We start from the raw sequence: 18,306 nt of genomic DNA, 5'->3' as shown, positions 1-18,306 counted from the left end.
CTACAAACCAGAATGTCTGCCCCTACAGTAAAACATGGGGGTGGATCAGTGACCATCTGGGGTAGTTTCACTCTGGGTGGAACAGGGCAAATGAACCAGGTCATGTTTGGGGCTACTCTTGAAAACAGTCTTCCTCCATCAGCTGGAAAACTCTTTCCTGCCTCCAATGACTGGATTTTCCAACAGGTCAGTTAAAGCCTGGATGGAGAACCAGAACACTGGAACCATCCTTGTCCTGCTCAATCACCAGATCTAAATCCAACTGAAAACCTGTGGAAAACCATCAGGCACTAAATGGAGAACCACAAGTGCCAAAACAAAACAAAATAATTTGAATTGGTGCAACAGGAATGGGCTGCTGTGACAGCAGAACAGCGTCAGAAGCTGGCGGAGAGCATGCCAAGACGCATGGCTGCAGTCACCAGAAACAATGGTTCTGAATCAGTACCAACTCCTGTGTGGATCATTGGACTAAAACAGACAGAAAACAAAATGTGGAATCCTAAAACCTGTTTTTGGGAGAACAATGCCATAGCTACTGATGGAAGAACTGAAGGGATTTTGGTTAACAAGAAAACCACGGAAAATGTCTGATATCAGCTCTGAAATTAAACTCTTATCCGCTATTTTTATTATTATATTTGTCTAAACAAAATGGACCTTTAGCTGTACCAGGCATTAAAATGAAGAAATTAAACAAAACAAGGGTGGTCTGATCATTTTTTTCCATGATTGTATATAGGATTCGCTTCCCGTAGAGACCAGACAGGGTGCGGTACGTATAAAATATTTATTATGAATAGCACAGTATGTCACAGTTCATAACAAAGAGTTCCCATTGTGCTTGAAATAGTTACATTTCTCATCACATGACGTGTGAACATAGAGGCATGTGCATATTACAGGAACCAAACACCGAAGTTTTGCTCTTTCTTACGAACCTAAACATTGCAGTATAACTTGTGCATATATATCTATCTATATAGAGCTATGAGTAGGGCTTTAGAACTAGGCAGCTTCTCCAGAGCTGACCACAAAAATAGATCAGTCGCTTCAAAGGAGCAACGGTAGTTTGGATATTTAACACTGCTTTTCTCTCTGCAGGCCTGGAAGAGGAGGACGGGGCAATTTATACGAAGGCACAGTGTTGCATGCTTCTCAGTAGCAATTAAAGGTAATGACTTCAATAACAAGAGGGTTAATGCAGTGAAGTGGTTCCGCAGCACTCGAAAAAGAACAGAGAAAAGGTCGCCTTCACTTGGTGGCATCAGGTTTTCCATATTTTTGGATCTTAGTTTATAAATGTTACAGCACATATTGCTTTCAGGGATCTTAGAGTGCATCCCTCCTTTTAGTACCGAGTATTTCTGGAGTGAAACTAACTCTCCACATGCAAGTTCTTGAGCTACAAAATCTGATTTCTACATGGAACAGGATTCATCTTTATACCGATATCATGAAAACAATCTGATCTGGTTTCCTTCCTGTGGATAAAATGTAAAGAAACTGATAAAATGGTAAATTTACAGTGGAAATAAAACCAACACAAAAGACCCGAAGCTACGATTGTGTCGTTGAGAAGGAAAGTTTTATACAAATATCACCGGTTCTGTCATTCATGTCTGTCATTGGTGAAGTGAAAGAGCAGATTTATCCAGTGGAATCCAATGAAAATATCCCACCAAAGAAAGAATTTACAGTTCTTTTTAAAGTATAACAATAAATCTGTTGAAGAAAATAAATATATTCAAATGAGATTAGTGCAGATAAATCACAGAAAACGACAGTCAGCACCTCATTACTGTCAGCTTTGTTGTCATGGAAAGTCAATGCAGATGTTTGGTTGTGTTTTCATTAATTCAAAGATTATTTCGTGCTGTTTGAGACTAAAGCTCACAATCCACACAAATCAGCAGCTTTAATTTGATTTATACGCTTTATTCTTCAAGAAAACTAACTTGGAGGCTCAATAAAGCCATAAAGGAGTAATTTGAGAGAGTAATTTAACAGACTTTAGATCAGATTATTGATGCCACACAATTATAGGAAATTATTAGCAAAAGTCCATTAGCTTAGCTTAGCTTAGCGTAGTTTAGCTTAAAGACTGGAAGCAGGGGGTAACAACTAACCCGGTCATATCCAGAGTTTTCCCTCAGTGAGTGTTGCATTATGGGTTATTTACAGCCTCAGCATGTCTAGGTTGCTGTTTCTGAATTAAAAAAAGCCATTTGCTCGTACCACCATGAAGGGTTTATGAGGTAAAGTTATGGAACGGTCTGGATGATGACTACTTGATACTAGATTGCTTGAAAAACAGAAAAATGTGGAACAGTAAATGTGTTGCTGGAGTTTCTAAACAGCTAAAAAAACGAGGCAGGTGTGATGACAAACAGGAAACAGTGAGATATGAGATGTACAGATGTGTAGAGGGTTCAAGTTAATAAGTTAAACTTCATCCTACGCAGATGTTATTTTAGGTTTTGTGACATTGTGGCAAGTCTGGAATAAAAGAAATAGATCAGCCCTAAAAGAGTTTCACCCTAAAAACTCCTGCGATTTGATTTCATATAAGAAATAATTTAATGACGAGTGAAAATGAGTTCATAGAGTCTCACAACGTCTTTACAAATGAACAAGGGAGAAAATCAAACTGAATCTAGTTGGCAACAATCTTAGATTCTTTAAAAAAAAAGATTCTGAGAGTCAGCTGGCTGCTGACATCTGAGCAGAACTTTATCAAGTTGACAACAGGAAGATGATAAAAGGTTTTAATCAGATAATACTGAATATTCTTTGGAGAGAACCCCTTAAAAAAAGCATCTAAGCCCTCCAGAAACCCAACATAACGTTCATATAAACCTACTTGCACAAAACTCGTAAAATTTCAGATTTTGCATGAAGGAAACAAGCAGTATGTGTCAACTAATGAGCTTTGGATGAGCTGGTTGGATGTTTTTAAGCCAACAAAGTCTCTGGTATCTCGTGAATCTGTATTTCTGAGGGTATGGTGCGTTTCTACATCCTGTACACTTGTTTTATGACGCCTAACAACACATGTATGTTGTTGAAACACTGAATAACGCTGTACAGTCCTGCTGTAGAGCTGCACTTGAATCGGTTGTAGTAAAGAGTAGTAAAATAATTTCTTTTTGCTTGGTTGCTGCTGGATCTGCATGAAGTTGAGCTTACTGGACATTTGTTTTTTACTCATTTCAGCTAAATCCTGATGTGTTCAATAGAGGATTTTCTGGCCTTTCCAATGGTGTCTCGTGTTTGGGAGGTAAAATGGGAACTTTGCTTTCATGCTGAGACGAAATGGAGACTGCAGAAAAACAAAAAAGTCAAATATTGTTAGGGAATCATTTTTTTTACTTATAGTAATCCTATTTTCTTTTTTTTGAACACGTCAGGAATTATAAATACACCCTGTGCATGATAGCATGTGCTAGTTCCGGTTGAAAAACTCCGGGTGCTACAGTTACTTCCGGTCCCGCTTACAGCGCTGTCAAAATGGAAGAAGCCAGCAGTACACTTTACTTTTCCAGATGCCTCGGCAACTTGCCTAAAATTTCTGTTGACGATGTTTATCGTCTCGTTGATGATTTTTCGTCAGCTCCTCAAAGCAAACGGGAAAAGGGATTCAAATTTTATATATCCCAGTACATATATAACTTTGAAGGTAAGTGGCATCGCATCCTACATAACTAGCGCTAGCTTAACTGTAGGGCTTGCCAAACATGTACCTTATTTTATTTTCTAATATTTATACATTACTATTTTTTGCTTAGTTAGCTACGAGAATCCACTTTACACTTTAGTCTTTGGTACTTAGTCGAGTTCAGCAAGACATTTTATATTTGTAGCTTTGTTTGAACAAAATGACAAATAAATGCTTGGATTTACTCTATATTTGATTAGGTGTCAAAACGGAATAACAAATGATTGAAGAGTGCACGGATTGTTGTTATAGTTTATCAGATATTTGCTGTTTGATCAGTGACTATGCACTAATATTCCCGATCCTCAGCTCAGTGTGAAACATTTTTTTCGTCTAATTTTGGTAATCCGCTGAGCCCGCAAATGCCGGTCTTTTGGAAAACGGTGAAGGCTTATAGAACCGTTATAAACACCAGAAGCCGAACATAATGGTACACTACAGTACCTCCCATATCGACCTTGAACACGCTGAAATCTGATTTTTTGTTTTGCCGAGAAAACAATGTTTTTCTTTTTTGATTCCATGTTATCCATGCTGCGAAATAGCCTCCGGAAGGACCTGTAAGCCCTCCCGGTCAGAACCCGGAAGTCAGCATTTTGACGTGCACAGGGTCTATTGGGGTCAGACTTCTGTGAAACTTTTAGTCATGAAAAATAACTCCTTTATGAACGTCAACTGTAACAGACATGAGAACAATTAAACATCTTTTCTATGTAAAGCAATTAATGTAATAAATAGCTGTTTCTAATTATATTTGATTCAGCCTCTTAAATTTGTCACTAGTGTTTTCAATTTAGTTTCTTAAAGTTTCATTAGAAAATGAACTGACATCAGCCTATTTTGATTTTCAAATGTCGCTTCTTTTTTTAACGGTAAAATCGTTGCCAAATCTAAAATAAAAAAATATTTTGATAAAATTCTAAATTGTGAATTGATCTTTTAGCTTAAAAAAAAGGCAGGAAATAACATAAAAAGTTCAATTTTGAAAGATGCTTTCCCCCCTCGGCTCTCTTCTGTGTCCATACATCATTAATGGAATCTGCAACGTTTGGATTCGTCCTGAGCTGCTGGGAGAGGATTAGTTCAGAAGACCATGTCGGATGAAAAATTCAGTAAATGCACTTCTTGTTTTATACGTTTAACGGTAAAAAAATGCAGTTACAGAAATTAAAATAACCTCCGCTGAAGGTTTGGGGTAAATTAAATAAATCACTTCCAAAAACTGCTTATTCTTTTTGTTTCTTTATGAAATCGCAGCTACAGAACAGATCTGAATAAGGAAGAATCTGCTGGCTCGTGAGCTGAATTATCAGTTCTAAGAGACTCCACGCTGAACTTTGAAAACATCTGAGGATTGATTTCGTCGCTTAGATAAAGCCCGTGTGCCATTACATCATTTAGAATCGTCTCCTGAACTCCTCGCCGATGCTGCCTGACCTCTTTTTCCCTCCCTTTGATTTGTGAACTCTTTACTCTCGAGCGGCATCTTAATGAATTATCTGTGATCCAGAGGCCACGGCGAGCTGATTTTTGGAGATTCTGGAGAAATGCTTTGTGAAAGCGGACCCATAAAGACCTGCAAACACTGGCTCCGAACCAAATGAGCTCTCACTTGTGTGATGACATGCCCATTTATTTTTAGCAAGCTGAATTTTTGATGGAAACGGAGGCTTCAGAAAGTGTTGGGAGTAAAAACCTCAGCATCTTTTTCCCCTCAGCCGTGTCCGTCTCAGCTTGTCTTTGTCTTGATAAGAGAGGAGACATGCGGGGAACATAAATTATCCATATGAATAATAAATAATGGAGAGTAATGGTTATTTTTTTGTCATGTTAGAGAATTCTTCCACTGATAGTTGCAGTAAAGCAGCTGCTGCTAACCAGAGAAAAACCCAAAAACCGCTTTTATTTGTTTTAGGAATACATCTCTGTGATTTAATACTCTTTTTCTGCTGATTGCACTCAATTTATTCTGGACTTCATTACCTGCAATCTGCAAAAATGAGCCACAATTACTGAATATTATTCAACGTTCTTTCATTATTCATCGTTTCCCACTGATGTTTTAGCACGAAGTCGACTTTAGCAGCTAAATGTGACTTTATTATTGCTTAATACATGAACTCATTGCTCTGCTTTACTTGATGTTTAATGCATATTTTTCTCTGGACGTCTGTAATTAATGCGCAGCTTCAGCAACAACAACAAAAAAATGAAAACACATCTTCCCCACACTGCAGTCTACTCTGTTTTGTTTCCGATACAATCATAGCGCATCCAGTTACACAGATTTATGTCGGTTATTTAAAATAAAAGTGTAAATTTGGGGATTCTACGAATGGTTTTAGTGTGTTTTTACAGTGAACTGTTGGTGTGACATCTGAAATAATCCTCAATACATTTAAAATAATTACAAATAAACATTCATCTTGTTGGTGAAACTGGATTTGTGTAAAAATGTAAAACAGAAAGACTTTTTAAAATAATTTTTAGATAAAATTCTAAAATTTAAAGGAACTTCTGATCAACGCACTTTGACTGATGCTGGTGTTCAAATCATTTTAAGACAAATGCAAAATAACATTAACAGCAATGCAGCTAATTCTACCAGCGACTTCTTCCTGCAGCGCCCCCTGGTGTGTGGATGATGGCGATTTGTTTACATGTGAAACAAGTTCCTCAGTAACGCAAACTAAAGGTCTGTTTTCTTCAACTTTCATTCAGCTGTGTGAAATTATAGGTTTATTAATGAGAGTTTCAATATATAACAGGCATTTAAATCTGTTTTTAAATTTGTATTCCAACAGCCAAAAGGTAACTTCATGTTGTCACTTCACAAAAATAATTTAAGAATTTGTATTCCTATAGACAGATCATTTATTATTATTTACTTCGCATTTATTTGTAGCCATTAATCATATTGGTTCTGTGATTCCAACTAAAATCAAAGCAGAGAAGCTTAATTTTCAACAAAACACTGATTCTTCAACAGAATGTGGAGTTTAAAGCTGCAGGTTTGATTCCAGAAAAACTAACTGTGTTCTGTTTGTGTCACTAAAATGTTCATTACCAGCAGAAAACTGTAGAACTCTGATGTGTTTCTGTCTTTTAGAACGAGTTTGTCGACCAATATCAGATTTTCTTAAGTCATCAAATACTATTTTACTTTGACGTCTTCTGTAGCTATCGGTACCTAAGTTATTGAACAATATATTAAGGATTGTTTAGGTTTTATTACAGCAACAAGCAGGTTAATATTTCCTCCAAGTACTGGTCTAAGTAATGAGTTCTAAGAAATGTGAAGTGAACTTTTGTCTCAAAGATTAAAAAAGAAAACAGAAAATGTGCACTAGGCTTATTCCTACAACTAATAGACCCCTTTCACATGACGTATGCATACTTAATTAGGCAGCTGCGCGCGCAGACCCGGTTCAAAACAAAGCCTGTTTACCTGGCCAAGGCGTGATATTGCAAGCACATATTACGCTAAATATGCCTTCTTGTTGTGCTGTCGGCTGTCAGAATCGTAGTAAAGCAGATGATATGGCAGCTGTGACAGCGACCAGGTGGAACTTGCTTCGTTACCGCGGCTAAACGTTTGGTTTACTTAATACTGATTTCCGCGTTCTCCGGAGCAGTCGTTGCGTTGATATCACAGTTCCTGCTGATATACCGGAGAAGCCCTGAGCCCGTTAGCAGGACAGTGCAGTATGTCAAAGTAGTGCCTGATAACGCATTGAAGGATTACTTAATACCCAACATGCCGAACCAGGCCAGCAGCAACAGGACAGCACACCATCTGCTGCATCCAAACAGCAAGAGGCCGTGTCCGGCAGGCAGCAGGAGGCGGCTGTCGGCGGCGGCAGTCCCAAACAACAGCCGCCACCACCTTCTCAAAGCGAGCCCATTGATGCGGCCAAAGCAGAGACGTGCAATTTCCTAAACGCTATCTTTCTGTTCTTGTTTAGGGAACTCCGAGACACCCCAGTCGTCAGACACTGGCTCACCCATTAAATTCAAGTGGAATGTTAAGGAGCTCCTGCACCGGGTCTGCGCACGCATACCTTGTGTTAGTAAACATTGCAAGGGGTCTATAGAGGGCAAATAAACTAGGCTACGCTATGCATGGCTGCAATAAACATTAGAAAAGAAATGAAAATCGCAATTTGAAACAAAAGAAGAAAGAAACAAAACCAGGCAATCTGGACTCTCAGAGGAAAGTTTTGGAATTCTGTCAGCTCCTATCGGCTATGACTCGTGTTCCGAAGACGAAGAAATATTGATTCTAATTCTCTGATTCTCATTCAGATAAGGTGTGGTCATTCTCCACTGAGGCTGTTTTTCGGAAAAAGCCACCTCATGCGGACACAGAAATGCTCCCACATTTTGCAATTTCGATCCATCTTCTCTAAGCTGATACTTCAAAATGCTCAATAAAAACATGTCTACAGGTTGTCTACATTTCAAACACTCAGCTTTAACATGTACGCCGATGATTTTTTTTGCCTTTTTGTGTCAAATTTTTGTGCTTTTTTCCCATGTGAATGTGAAAACTGACAGACATGTTAAATCATGCAGCATTTATAATGTGAAAAATCTACATCAGGGGCCAATAGTAGCAAAAATCATCACTATAAAAGCTTCCTGTGATCCTAGTCCACTTTGTTACAGCCTGTTTTATTTTACATAAATAATTTTTTAAGGAATATTATGCAAATTTCTTTCCTTATTGTGTTCATGACAGTTTTCAGAGAACGTAAGGGCCATAACCATAATCAGTACCATCTGCATTACTTAATCACTGAATGCATCAGTGGAGATAAAGCTGCTTGGCTCTCATACAATATATATATATATGCATGTGGCTGCAGTGTTTGTATATGAGAATAACATAGCAGATATCAGGAAAGATGGATAACTCGCTCTCTAGTTAGCATTCTATTCCATTTTTCATCAAGCACATCTATCTGTGGTTTATGGAAATTAGAAGTTCTGCTCAAACATGTTAGGGAAAATCAGATTGCCTGGGCAGAGTTATCTCTTGTATAATTCATAATGATCCTGGCAGCTGATATAATAAGAGGACTTTTTGAGGAAATTCCTCTGAGATAGTTTCAACATCTGCAAAGACCGTCCCCCTTTTTCACTGTCGCCGTGAAATAATGCAAATGAGTGGCGCCGCGGCCTCGATTAATCAAACGTGCGCCGCCTGCAACGTTGAGGCGCTCGTCTACTTTATGTGGCATGCAGGAGAATCTCATACAAACGATTCAGTGGCAAACCAGTGGGTCATGCTGCTTCCACTGGAGCCTCCACGCAGAGATGCATCTACTGGGAGACTCTCAGAATCTGATTTTGGATAAAATCGAACCATTTTTCCATCACACAGTGGAAAAATAAATATGTACAAACATCGCTGTCAGTTTTTGTGGAACCTCCGAGCGTTCGGTGCTACGCCGCCAAGATCCGGGCGACGACCTAGACTTGCCTTCGTCCGTCGCCACGATGAAGGCCGGTGCTTCTTCCAGAACACACTCATGCCTAATCTAAATGATGCACCCAGTGCGGCCTCGGCTATCCGAGTAATCCGGTTACTACGGGATTCCAGATGAGTTCACTATTCACCTCATGAATCCTCCTTTCAAGAGAAGATGTCCTCTTTGTCCACTTCTGGTGAAACAGGTCTAGAAATGTCAAAAAGTGGCTGCGGAGATCCGGCGCTTGACTTCCTGGCTTTGAGGAGCTCAAGCGCTTCGTTGAGCTGCGCCTCCAGGCCGGACATGCGAGCGTTCAGGCTCTTGAGGTCGTCCTTCAGCTCCAGCTTGAGCTCCTGCAGCGAGGCCTGCAGCGTCTGCTCGGGGATGGGGTAGAAGACGTGCCTGGTCTCTGGAGGTTGGGCCGGACTGCGGTCCTGAGGCGTCAACCGCAAGTCGCCCACTTTGTCCAAACGCAGGTCGCTTTTGGTGATGCCGCTATCGCACGAGTCCGTCTTCTTTAGAGACATCTGCGACTCGTGCACCTTGGTCCGTTCAGGTAAAGTCTCCATGGACTCGGCTTTAGACACTTTGTTCCAGTTGTCGGCTTTGGCCATGGACTCCTTGAAGCGGCCCCAGCCTTTTACTTTGACCGGCTCGGCAGCTCGACCTCCTACAAGAGAAATGGGCGATGGCACCTGCAGCTTGGCCTTATCCGAGGGGCTGCAGTTTGGAGGAGTTGAAGACGAAGGTGTCGAAGATGAGGGCGTTGCTGGGCTTTCTGTTACCGTGACAATGCTGGTGGTCGTAATGGCGGCATTAGCCATTGGGAACTCCACGTAGACGGGGCCCTTTTCGATGTCTTGTTCGTCCAGTTCTGGTTTGGTCATGCGAGCTTCCTTCTGCTGTCGGAAGCGCTGGAAGAGTTTTCGTACTGGGTGATCTGGCGGCAGGTTCAAAGGGGCTTCGTTTTTACGTCTCTGCCGCTCCTCTTCCTCCCGTTTGACGTCGCTGATCTTCCGGAAGACGATCTGCAAGAGAATTTAAAGTTCTTGTGACAAAAGCACTACAATAATAAACATCAGGTAGAGTCGAATAATCAAAAACATCAGCACACAATCAAGATGAGTCAGTTTAATCTCTGAAGTGAACAAATACAGGGCGACCTTGGTTTATGACGTGTTTGACTTACGGCGTTACGTCAGAACTGGTTACGTGGAACTAGTTGGCGAGCAGACCAAATACGTCGTCATGCGGCACTATAAGACAGTTTTGTTTCCATTCTCTGGTTGTACGCCACCTTGCATTGTGCTACCTTCGCTAACTTTTTGTCCTTCATTATGGCTCCCAAGCGTAAATCAGACTCTTCTGATGGCAGTGCTTGAAACAAAAGGAAAGACACCTCCATGGAAGTGAAATTAGACAGAATGAAACGCTGGGAATAGGACGAAACACCAACGATCATCGGTCAAGTTGTAAAAACAGGTCAACATATAGCGACCCTCTGTGATGAATGAGTGAGACCGTAACCTGTTCTTTGGCCGTTTGTTGAACCTTCAAGCTACTGTGGGCCGTAGTCAACGCCAAAATATCAACAAAAACCCCATAACTTAGCTCCAGAATTAGCCGCTGTCCCCAGCTCTCTACTGCTGACTCTCAGCCAATCCGAGATGAGCTAACTAAACATGGCACGTTCACTGACTTTAGGTAAATCTGAAACTGAACAATAAACATCGAAACATCAACATCAACAACAATATCAGTCCATTACAATATTCTGTTATCTTCTTTTAAAATGATTCATACATGCATGGAAGTCGTTGGTATTCATGACTTTTATGAAGAACTATTTTGATGCACGAAACGGCTTTGTTTACATTTTTGCTGCAGTTCCAACTTTCGGCAAAAATCTTCTTACGTCAGTGTGTAGAAACGGAATTCCACCTTAAGCCGAGGACCTCCTTTAATAGTAGAAATCCAGAACAACCCTCATTTTCAGTGTCTATCTTACCGGTTGTACAGTTTGTGTTCTTTGTAAATGTCACGAGTCTGTTCCCACGACACACACAGTATAGTTCACATCCCGCCTCTGGCTTCAGAACGATGAATCACACTGTTAGCGTTACACCCAGCTGTTGCTAACGCACTGCTGTGTTTGCATCATTCTGTATTTTTCTCTGTGCTTTAATCTGCAATCCAATCAATCAAATTTTATTCTTCTAGCACTTTTCAACCAAATATAACGAATCAATTCCAATTAGCTTACAATCTTTTGTAAAGACAGACAAGGAAGTTAAAATAGATTCAGAGACGAATACACACCGAACAACTGAACCAGACAAAAATAAAAGATGGGTCACTATGAAAATAAAAGACAAATAGAAACAACACTAAAAATGAAATTATGAAATATAGCATGAGATGGCTTGACTATATCGAAACAAAAATGCCAAAATAAAACAAATAATGATAAAATAATAAAGAAAACAAGCATTATTAGTTAAACCATAAAAGCTAAACTGAGCAGCTTTTTATAGAAAAATTACCAATATTTTCTACTTTCATCTGAGCAGCTGTTGCAGCATTTTAGGTATTTTTTGCACATTTATTGTAAGCTTCAGCAATTTTAACACCTTTTTTCTTCAACCAGCACAATTTGTACATGTATTGATCATTTTTTTTGTACATTGCTTTCCTTATCTTTTTGAATGCAACACGTGTGAGCTTGACTGTTCACTGCTTCATGGACCAAAAGCATTTCTGCGGTTTAGTCTGGTGCAAAGCCATGTAGCAGGAAACCAGTCTTAAGGCTTTAAAACAGGCTGCAGCATGATTTTGAATGAATTGTAGCTGGTTCATTGTATTCTTCAGCAGACCGGGAAGGAGACTGGAGCTAGTTATGACAGCGTGCATCAGTTTCTACGTGGTGCTGACAGACATGTTGAAAATCATCACGTCATCAGTTTAGGGCGAAATACATTTGAAATCTACGAGAAGAAAATTCACCAATGACATCGTATTCTAAAACCTAAAGGAAACCCAAGTTGTTAGATGCTAACCAAATCTAATTTTTAAGCATGAAAACTAATTCACGATCTTAGAAACAGTCCGAAAAAACAATCCCAACTCAAGGTCCACTTCTTATCAATGAAATCCAGCTCACAGCTTGTTTCTACTGCATAATGAGAGTCTGATATTCATGTTGTGTTTCATTCTTTCAGTTCTGCTCGTTGTCGAGCGCAACACTGAAATTCAATAAAAAACAAAGTGACTCGTCACATTTGAAGAGGTAAAACAGCATCAGTTTTACTTCTTCGTCTCACACCAACATTGTTCTCACAACCACTTGAATTCATATCATCAAAACCACGATCTGTGAGGCTCCATTTGAAGCCAGCGTTCGACTCCTTATTCACTCCGCCGCTGGATTTCCCTGCTGTGTACGTACAGGAAGTGTGGGGCCCTGGCGAATACCCACTTTAATGCGGCGGATGAGATTGCCTCTTCATATGCAGCCATTTCAATCTTGCCTGCGTCTCCTGGGCAGCCTAACCTTATTATGAATGAGGTAATGATTGGTAGCTACACTTGTGTTGTTGATCACAGCTGTTCTTGTCTGAATGAAGGATGGGAGAGTGGCTTTAATATATGGCGACTGTTTAATGGAATCGTGCTTTCGTATTAAATGCAGTGTTGTCGTGTTTAGCTGCGTATGAGGCCTGGCTGCACAAATATGCGTTGTCTTTAAAAACCCTGCAGCAGAGCTAAAACACATTTTCTGCAGGAATTTCCTGTGCGGTAAAAAATACAGATAAAAGGAGCAGTTTGGAAAACATGCTTATTCACCTTCTAGCCAGAACATTGGTACTTTCCTCTAGGGATGTCCCGATCCGATCACATGATTACAGACTCGATCGGGATCGGAAGTGACCTCCCGATTTGGACTCGGTTGGATATATATGTTTATTTTTTATTTAATTTCCTTTTAAAATGAGATGTATATAGATGAAAACAGGAATAGGCTCAAACCTGACAAGGTGGAAATGTTGGTTTTCATCAAGAAAAACATACATGTCCTTCAGTGAAACCCTAGACAAATATGTGCCATTCATAAGAGCACATTACTACTGGCCTTACGGTATTATAAAGTGGCTCTTTGTTAACTTTATTCCCTATTGTTTACATGCCTTTGGGTTGAGCTGACCTGCTGTTTATTTTATAGAAGTTTATTATTTATTTATTTTTGCTGTTGTACCTAAGCCAAAAGGGAAATTTATTATTTATTTTTACTTTTGTACCTAAGCTAAAAGGGAAATTTCTTCATTTTCTGATTGTTATTTTTAGTCACAGAAATGTACTGTTCTAAGTGTTGTTTTGAATTGACGTTAAGAAAATAAAAAGGAAAACCTTTCGTAAGTTTTTTGTTATTTTTTTAATAGATAATATACATATTTTACTATATTAGAAAAGAATCGGATCGGGACTCGGAATCGGCAGATACTCAAAATGATAGGACTCGGAGGCAAAAAAACCCTGATCGGGACATCCCTACTTTCCTCATATCTGTCTGGTTGATGTGAAGCTACAACCAGGACACAGTCAGGTCGTTTTAATAACAAATTCATTTGCCCTCAATAAATCAGGACACAAGACTGAAAACAGAGCAGACACATTCATTAAAATTCTGTATCTTCTTTGCCAGAAAATACAGAATTGATTGGGTTGCTTACTTTTAGCTAAAGTGTCTTCATATTTCACTGAACTCGGCAAGTTGTGTCTGCATTTTTTCAGTCTATGTGCTAAGCCAAGCTAATCGGAGCTTCATATTTAGCTGACAGAGATAAGAATGGTTGTCAGACATCCTGTGTAAATCTCAATATGAATGCGACATGCTTCCTTTAATAAGACCAGCAGAGGCTGATTTGACTAAACGCTGTGTTTGCTGACATTTATTAAATGTGTGCACTGTCAGAACTTTAATCTCTATCGCACAGATGTAGAAAAAGTTCAGTCATATTTTTATCACATTTTATGTAGTTAAAAAAATGGATTGGCTGATGTAAAAAGTCCCAAACGTTGCTAAACATTCTATGAAATCCGATTTATTTTTTACACTACTGTTCAAAAGTTTGGGGTCACTTTGAAATGTAATTTTTGAAAGAAAAGCAGATTTTTTCCCCCAATGACTATAACATTAAATGAATGATAAATCCAGTGTAGACATTATTAATGTGGTAAATGACTGTTCTAGCTGATTTTTAATGGAATATCTCCATAGGGGTACAGAGGAACATTTCCAGCAACCATCACTCCTGTGTTCTAATGCTACATTGTGTTAGCTAATGGTGCTGAAAGACTCATTGATGATTAGAAAACCCTTGTGCAGTTATGTTAGCACATGGATAAAAGTTGGATTTTTTGTGGAAAACATGGAACTATCTGGGTGACTGAAAACTTTAGAACAGTAGTGTATATATTTAAAACATCTATTCTGTTAAATGATTCAAATAGCATGACTTGAAGGAACCTTTTTTTGTTTAATTGTCCATGTTTTCTGGTGAGCATTTGCTGAAATAAAAAAATGAAACCACAGGAATGAACAGTCTAAAACTGCAGCGTGCACTTCACACGTCCTAAAAAAAATGTTAGAAATATATGTATAGAAGAAATTTCCAGATTCTCTAGGAGATATTCTGCTTTTTTCTTTGCAGATTCTTGTTTTTCAGATGCTGTTTTTACAGTATTTTGCTTCTACTTGCATCATGTTTACTGAAGCCAGAAGGCAAAGTAATACAACTGACTCATTACCTTTTTTTTAAAATCCAGGACCACCTCCTCCTCATCTGCTTCACTTTCTCCAACCAAACCTGCTCGCTGCTAGCCAAGGCAAAGCTGTAGCATCAGTGACTGTGATTACACGTTAACTGACGGTGATTGGCTGTTTGTCGGTGAGCTTCATTTTGATTCATACGAGCAGGTTAAAGCAGCTGCAGATCGTTAAAGACGTGCCGACCACCTGCGTGGAAGAATTCATCGAACGTATTGACGGGAGTAAATCTGGCTCAGTTAGAAAGTCTTGATGTCGATTAAGCTGCTTATTTAATCAATTCCTCCGTCTCGCTGTGGGACGAGATTCACGACCGGCCAAAGTGCCTGCTTGGCCGGTGTTCGCTGGGAGCAAATCATTGAAGCTTCTCCTACCGAAGACTAAAAGGAGGATTAGTCACATTCTGTACGGCAAACCAGGAGGAAACAGCATGCAAAATAAATGTGGTCCATCTAGCTTAACCCTCGTGTCGTCCTGCAGGTCAAAATTGTAAAAAAAAAAAAATGTGGGAAAGATATATATTTTCAAAGTCTAACTTCTGATGTCCACATTTTCAACATTTTTGGGAAATCTTTGAACATCTTTTGGTGGAAATAAAGAAATGTTAAAAATGTTTCTTAAGAACATTCACACAGAAAAATCAACCAAAATGCAGCAAATTGTGCTGGATTTTGGTAGCCTAGCCGCGCTAGACCCATGTTCTGAAGACGCAAGGGTCTAGGCACGCTCGACAGGGCTAAAAGGTTGTCTATCAAATCACTCTGCAGCAACTGGGTAGGTATACAACCAATCAGTGCAACGAATAGGCTCCTAGAGCGCCGGAAATCAGAGGATGCGGTAGTTTGGTGAAGCCTTATTTATACAGTCAATGGGTGAAGCTCAAGTATATTACAGACATGTTAACAGAAAGATTATTCAGAGTCGGTGCTAATGGAGCTCAATGACTGTTGTTGTTTTTGTTGTCGACCCTGGCAGAGAACTAAATTCGTTGCCGTGGGTTGTCTAGCACGGCTAGGCTAGTTGTTTCCAGTTGTTTCTGTCAGAATCGTCGCGCCTCTGTCGTCACTTAGTTACGCCCGCCTTCTGACTCTACACTTCATGGCGATTCGTCGGCCAGTTTTAGGAGAATCCAGCCTCGAACCTTATGGAGGGTAACTAGACCCACCCTGGCAGAGAATTAAATTTGTTGCAGTGGGTTGTCTAGCGCGACTAGGCTAGGATTTTGGTTGATTTTTATGTGAATGTTCTTAAAGAAAATATTAGAAGTTTTCCTGATATATATGTAATCATTTTAGATACTTTTTAGGATTTTTTTTGAAGATTTTACCTCAATTTTTGAAAATATTTACAAGAATATTCATGCCAAATTTGGGAGATTTTCTTAAAATAAACCTTTTTTTTTCTTTTCCTTTTGTCTGCATTTATTCTCATTGTTGAACTCCACAGAATGGGTGTCAACACTTTATGAGATTAATGCATATTTTAGTCTTGCAGCCAAATATTTTATTATTGAGTGCATGCGTTAAAATAAAACTTTTAAGGAATTATTGGAATTTTTTTCATGAAGGTTTTGCAAATTTTCAGAAATTTGGGGAATTTTTTTTTTTAGACGAGGAAACAATATTTTTTGGTGCCCGTTAATGAAGACAGCAGGAGGGTTAAGACATCTCAAATTAGGATTTTACATAAAAGGGAAAATCCATTTTTGAGTGAAAAACTGCTTTTTTAGCATGTCAGGCTTATTTTAAGACACCGAAGCCTGACAATCCTGGTAAAATGAAGCTTAAAATAAGTGTTCAAAGCTAATTTTGAGATCTCAAAATTCTAAATATCACATCTTATTTCAAGAAATCTTACAAAGACATTTTTCAGTTCTATTGGCAGATTGATTTTTTTCACTTCTTCAAAGGTAAAAGTTCCTTGAAATAAGCTTTTTTTTCTTGTTTTGAGAGGGTCATTTTGTGTAGTTTGTGTTGCTGATGAACTGTGTTGACTTCTGAGACTTTTCTAATATGTTGTCTGCAGGCGTGTTAAATAAACCAGCAGCTACCGTGATTTATTAACACATTCTGAAGCGTATGACGGCTTTTCTCGGGGCGAACTAAGGAGTCACTCACCCTCTTCCTCAGGTTGTAGGTGAGCAGCAGGTTTCTGGAGAAGTGGTTGGAGAACGCCGTGTAGAACTCCAGAACCTTCTGCAGAGCGTCGCGTTTGATGACGTGCAGGTCGCAGTAGGTCAGAGCTCGGACGTTGGCGCAGGCCTGAGCCAGAGTCACCTCCTTCCAGAAAACATCCCCGAAAACATCTCCCTTACCTGCAGAGAGACGGGAGGACGCCATGTAAAGTAGGCGTGTCAAACATGTGGCCTCCAGAGGCTCCAGTTCAAAATTCAAATCAACTGCACATTGCAAATTCGCAAAACTGTAAATTTAAAATAATTTCTACACCGTGACAAGCCGTCAAGGACGAATTTTGAGTTGGTAGATTGTAAACAACGCTCATATTTTTACCAGCATATTGGTTTTTTTTTCTGCATCTATGAAATGAAATTTATTTCGAACACGAAATTAACAGACAGCCGATGCAGCTTATTCAAAATAAAACCGCAGCTAAAACAAGGCATCACATAAATTTACAAATCATACATGTTGGAAAGGGAGTGGGAAGAAGACAAAACTTATTTAATCCCCGAACAAAATTACTTCATTAACAATTTAATTCATATAACCAAAAATTGAACGGCAATAATATACAGCTATCCAACACACCACACACATCATTAAATAAATATTAAATCATTGGGCCAATTACTCCTACCGATTAGAATATCAAGTGAATATTAGAATACAAGCGATCACAAAACCGTAACCATTACTTTAACGCCCCTTTAGTGTTATTATAGCTGTTAAAAGTTCTGTATATTGATAAATATGTCCTTAAAGCCATACAGTCTACCACATACAACTACACTGTAAGGTGCTATATCTATTCATTGAATGCTTACACAGATCATAAATAATAAATAAGAAGGTTAAACTTAGTGCTGCCAGAAAAAGTAATCTTGTTTTTCTCTCCGGTAATGACACTAATACCCATTGCTTTATCACTTCTTAATAAGCCCTCATGTCTGTAGCTATTGATGGCACCAATCTGTAAATAAATGGATTTTGTTCCAGATTGGCTGCAGCTGTTTTCCAGAAATAGTGGTTTAATTGGTGAAGGTGAGTTTTTGCAACCTGTACATCCAAAAGTTGTAGCTTTTCATTTAAGTAAAAGAATCAGTGTCATTA

At 39.1% G+C, this 18,306-nt stretch overlaps 1 protein-coding gene across 2 annotated transcripts in view; it reads right to left on the bottom strand.

Moving 5' to 3' along the window:
• Window positions 1-775: 775 nt before the first annotated feature.
• Window positions 776-18,306, bottom strand: part of LOC110964923 (potassium voltage-gated channel subfamily H member 1-like) — a 78,625-nt gene continuing 61,094 nt past the window's right edge. For both annotated transcript variants that reach the window (XM_051960179.1, XM_022213784.2), the window contains 2 exons: window positions 17,134-17,330; window positions 776-10,220 (listed from right to left, as the gene is read on the bottom strand). In XM_051960179.1, coding sequence (XP_051816139.1) covers window positions 9,357-10,220; window positions 17,134-17,330 — 1,061 coding nt within the window. In that variant the 3' untranslated portion in view covers window positions 776-9,356. The remainder of the gene's footprint in view (window positions 10,221-17,133; window positions 17,331-18,306) is intronic.

This window comes from Acanthochromis polyacanthus, chromosome 15 (assembly GCF_021347895.1).
Source record: "Acanthochromis polyacanthus isolate Apoly-LR-REF ecotype Palm Island chromosome 15, KAUST_Apoly_ChrSc, whole genome shotgun sequence".
Lineage (NCBI taxonomy): Eukaryota > Metazoa > Chordata > Actinopteri > Pomacentridae > Acanthochromis > Acanthochromis polyacanthus.
The sequence above is the reverse complement of the archived record's forward strand: the minus strand, read 5'-3'. Positions and strand labels throughout refer to the sequence as shown.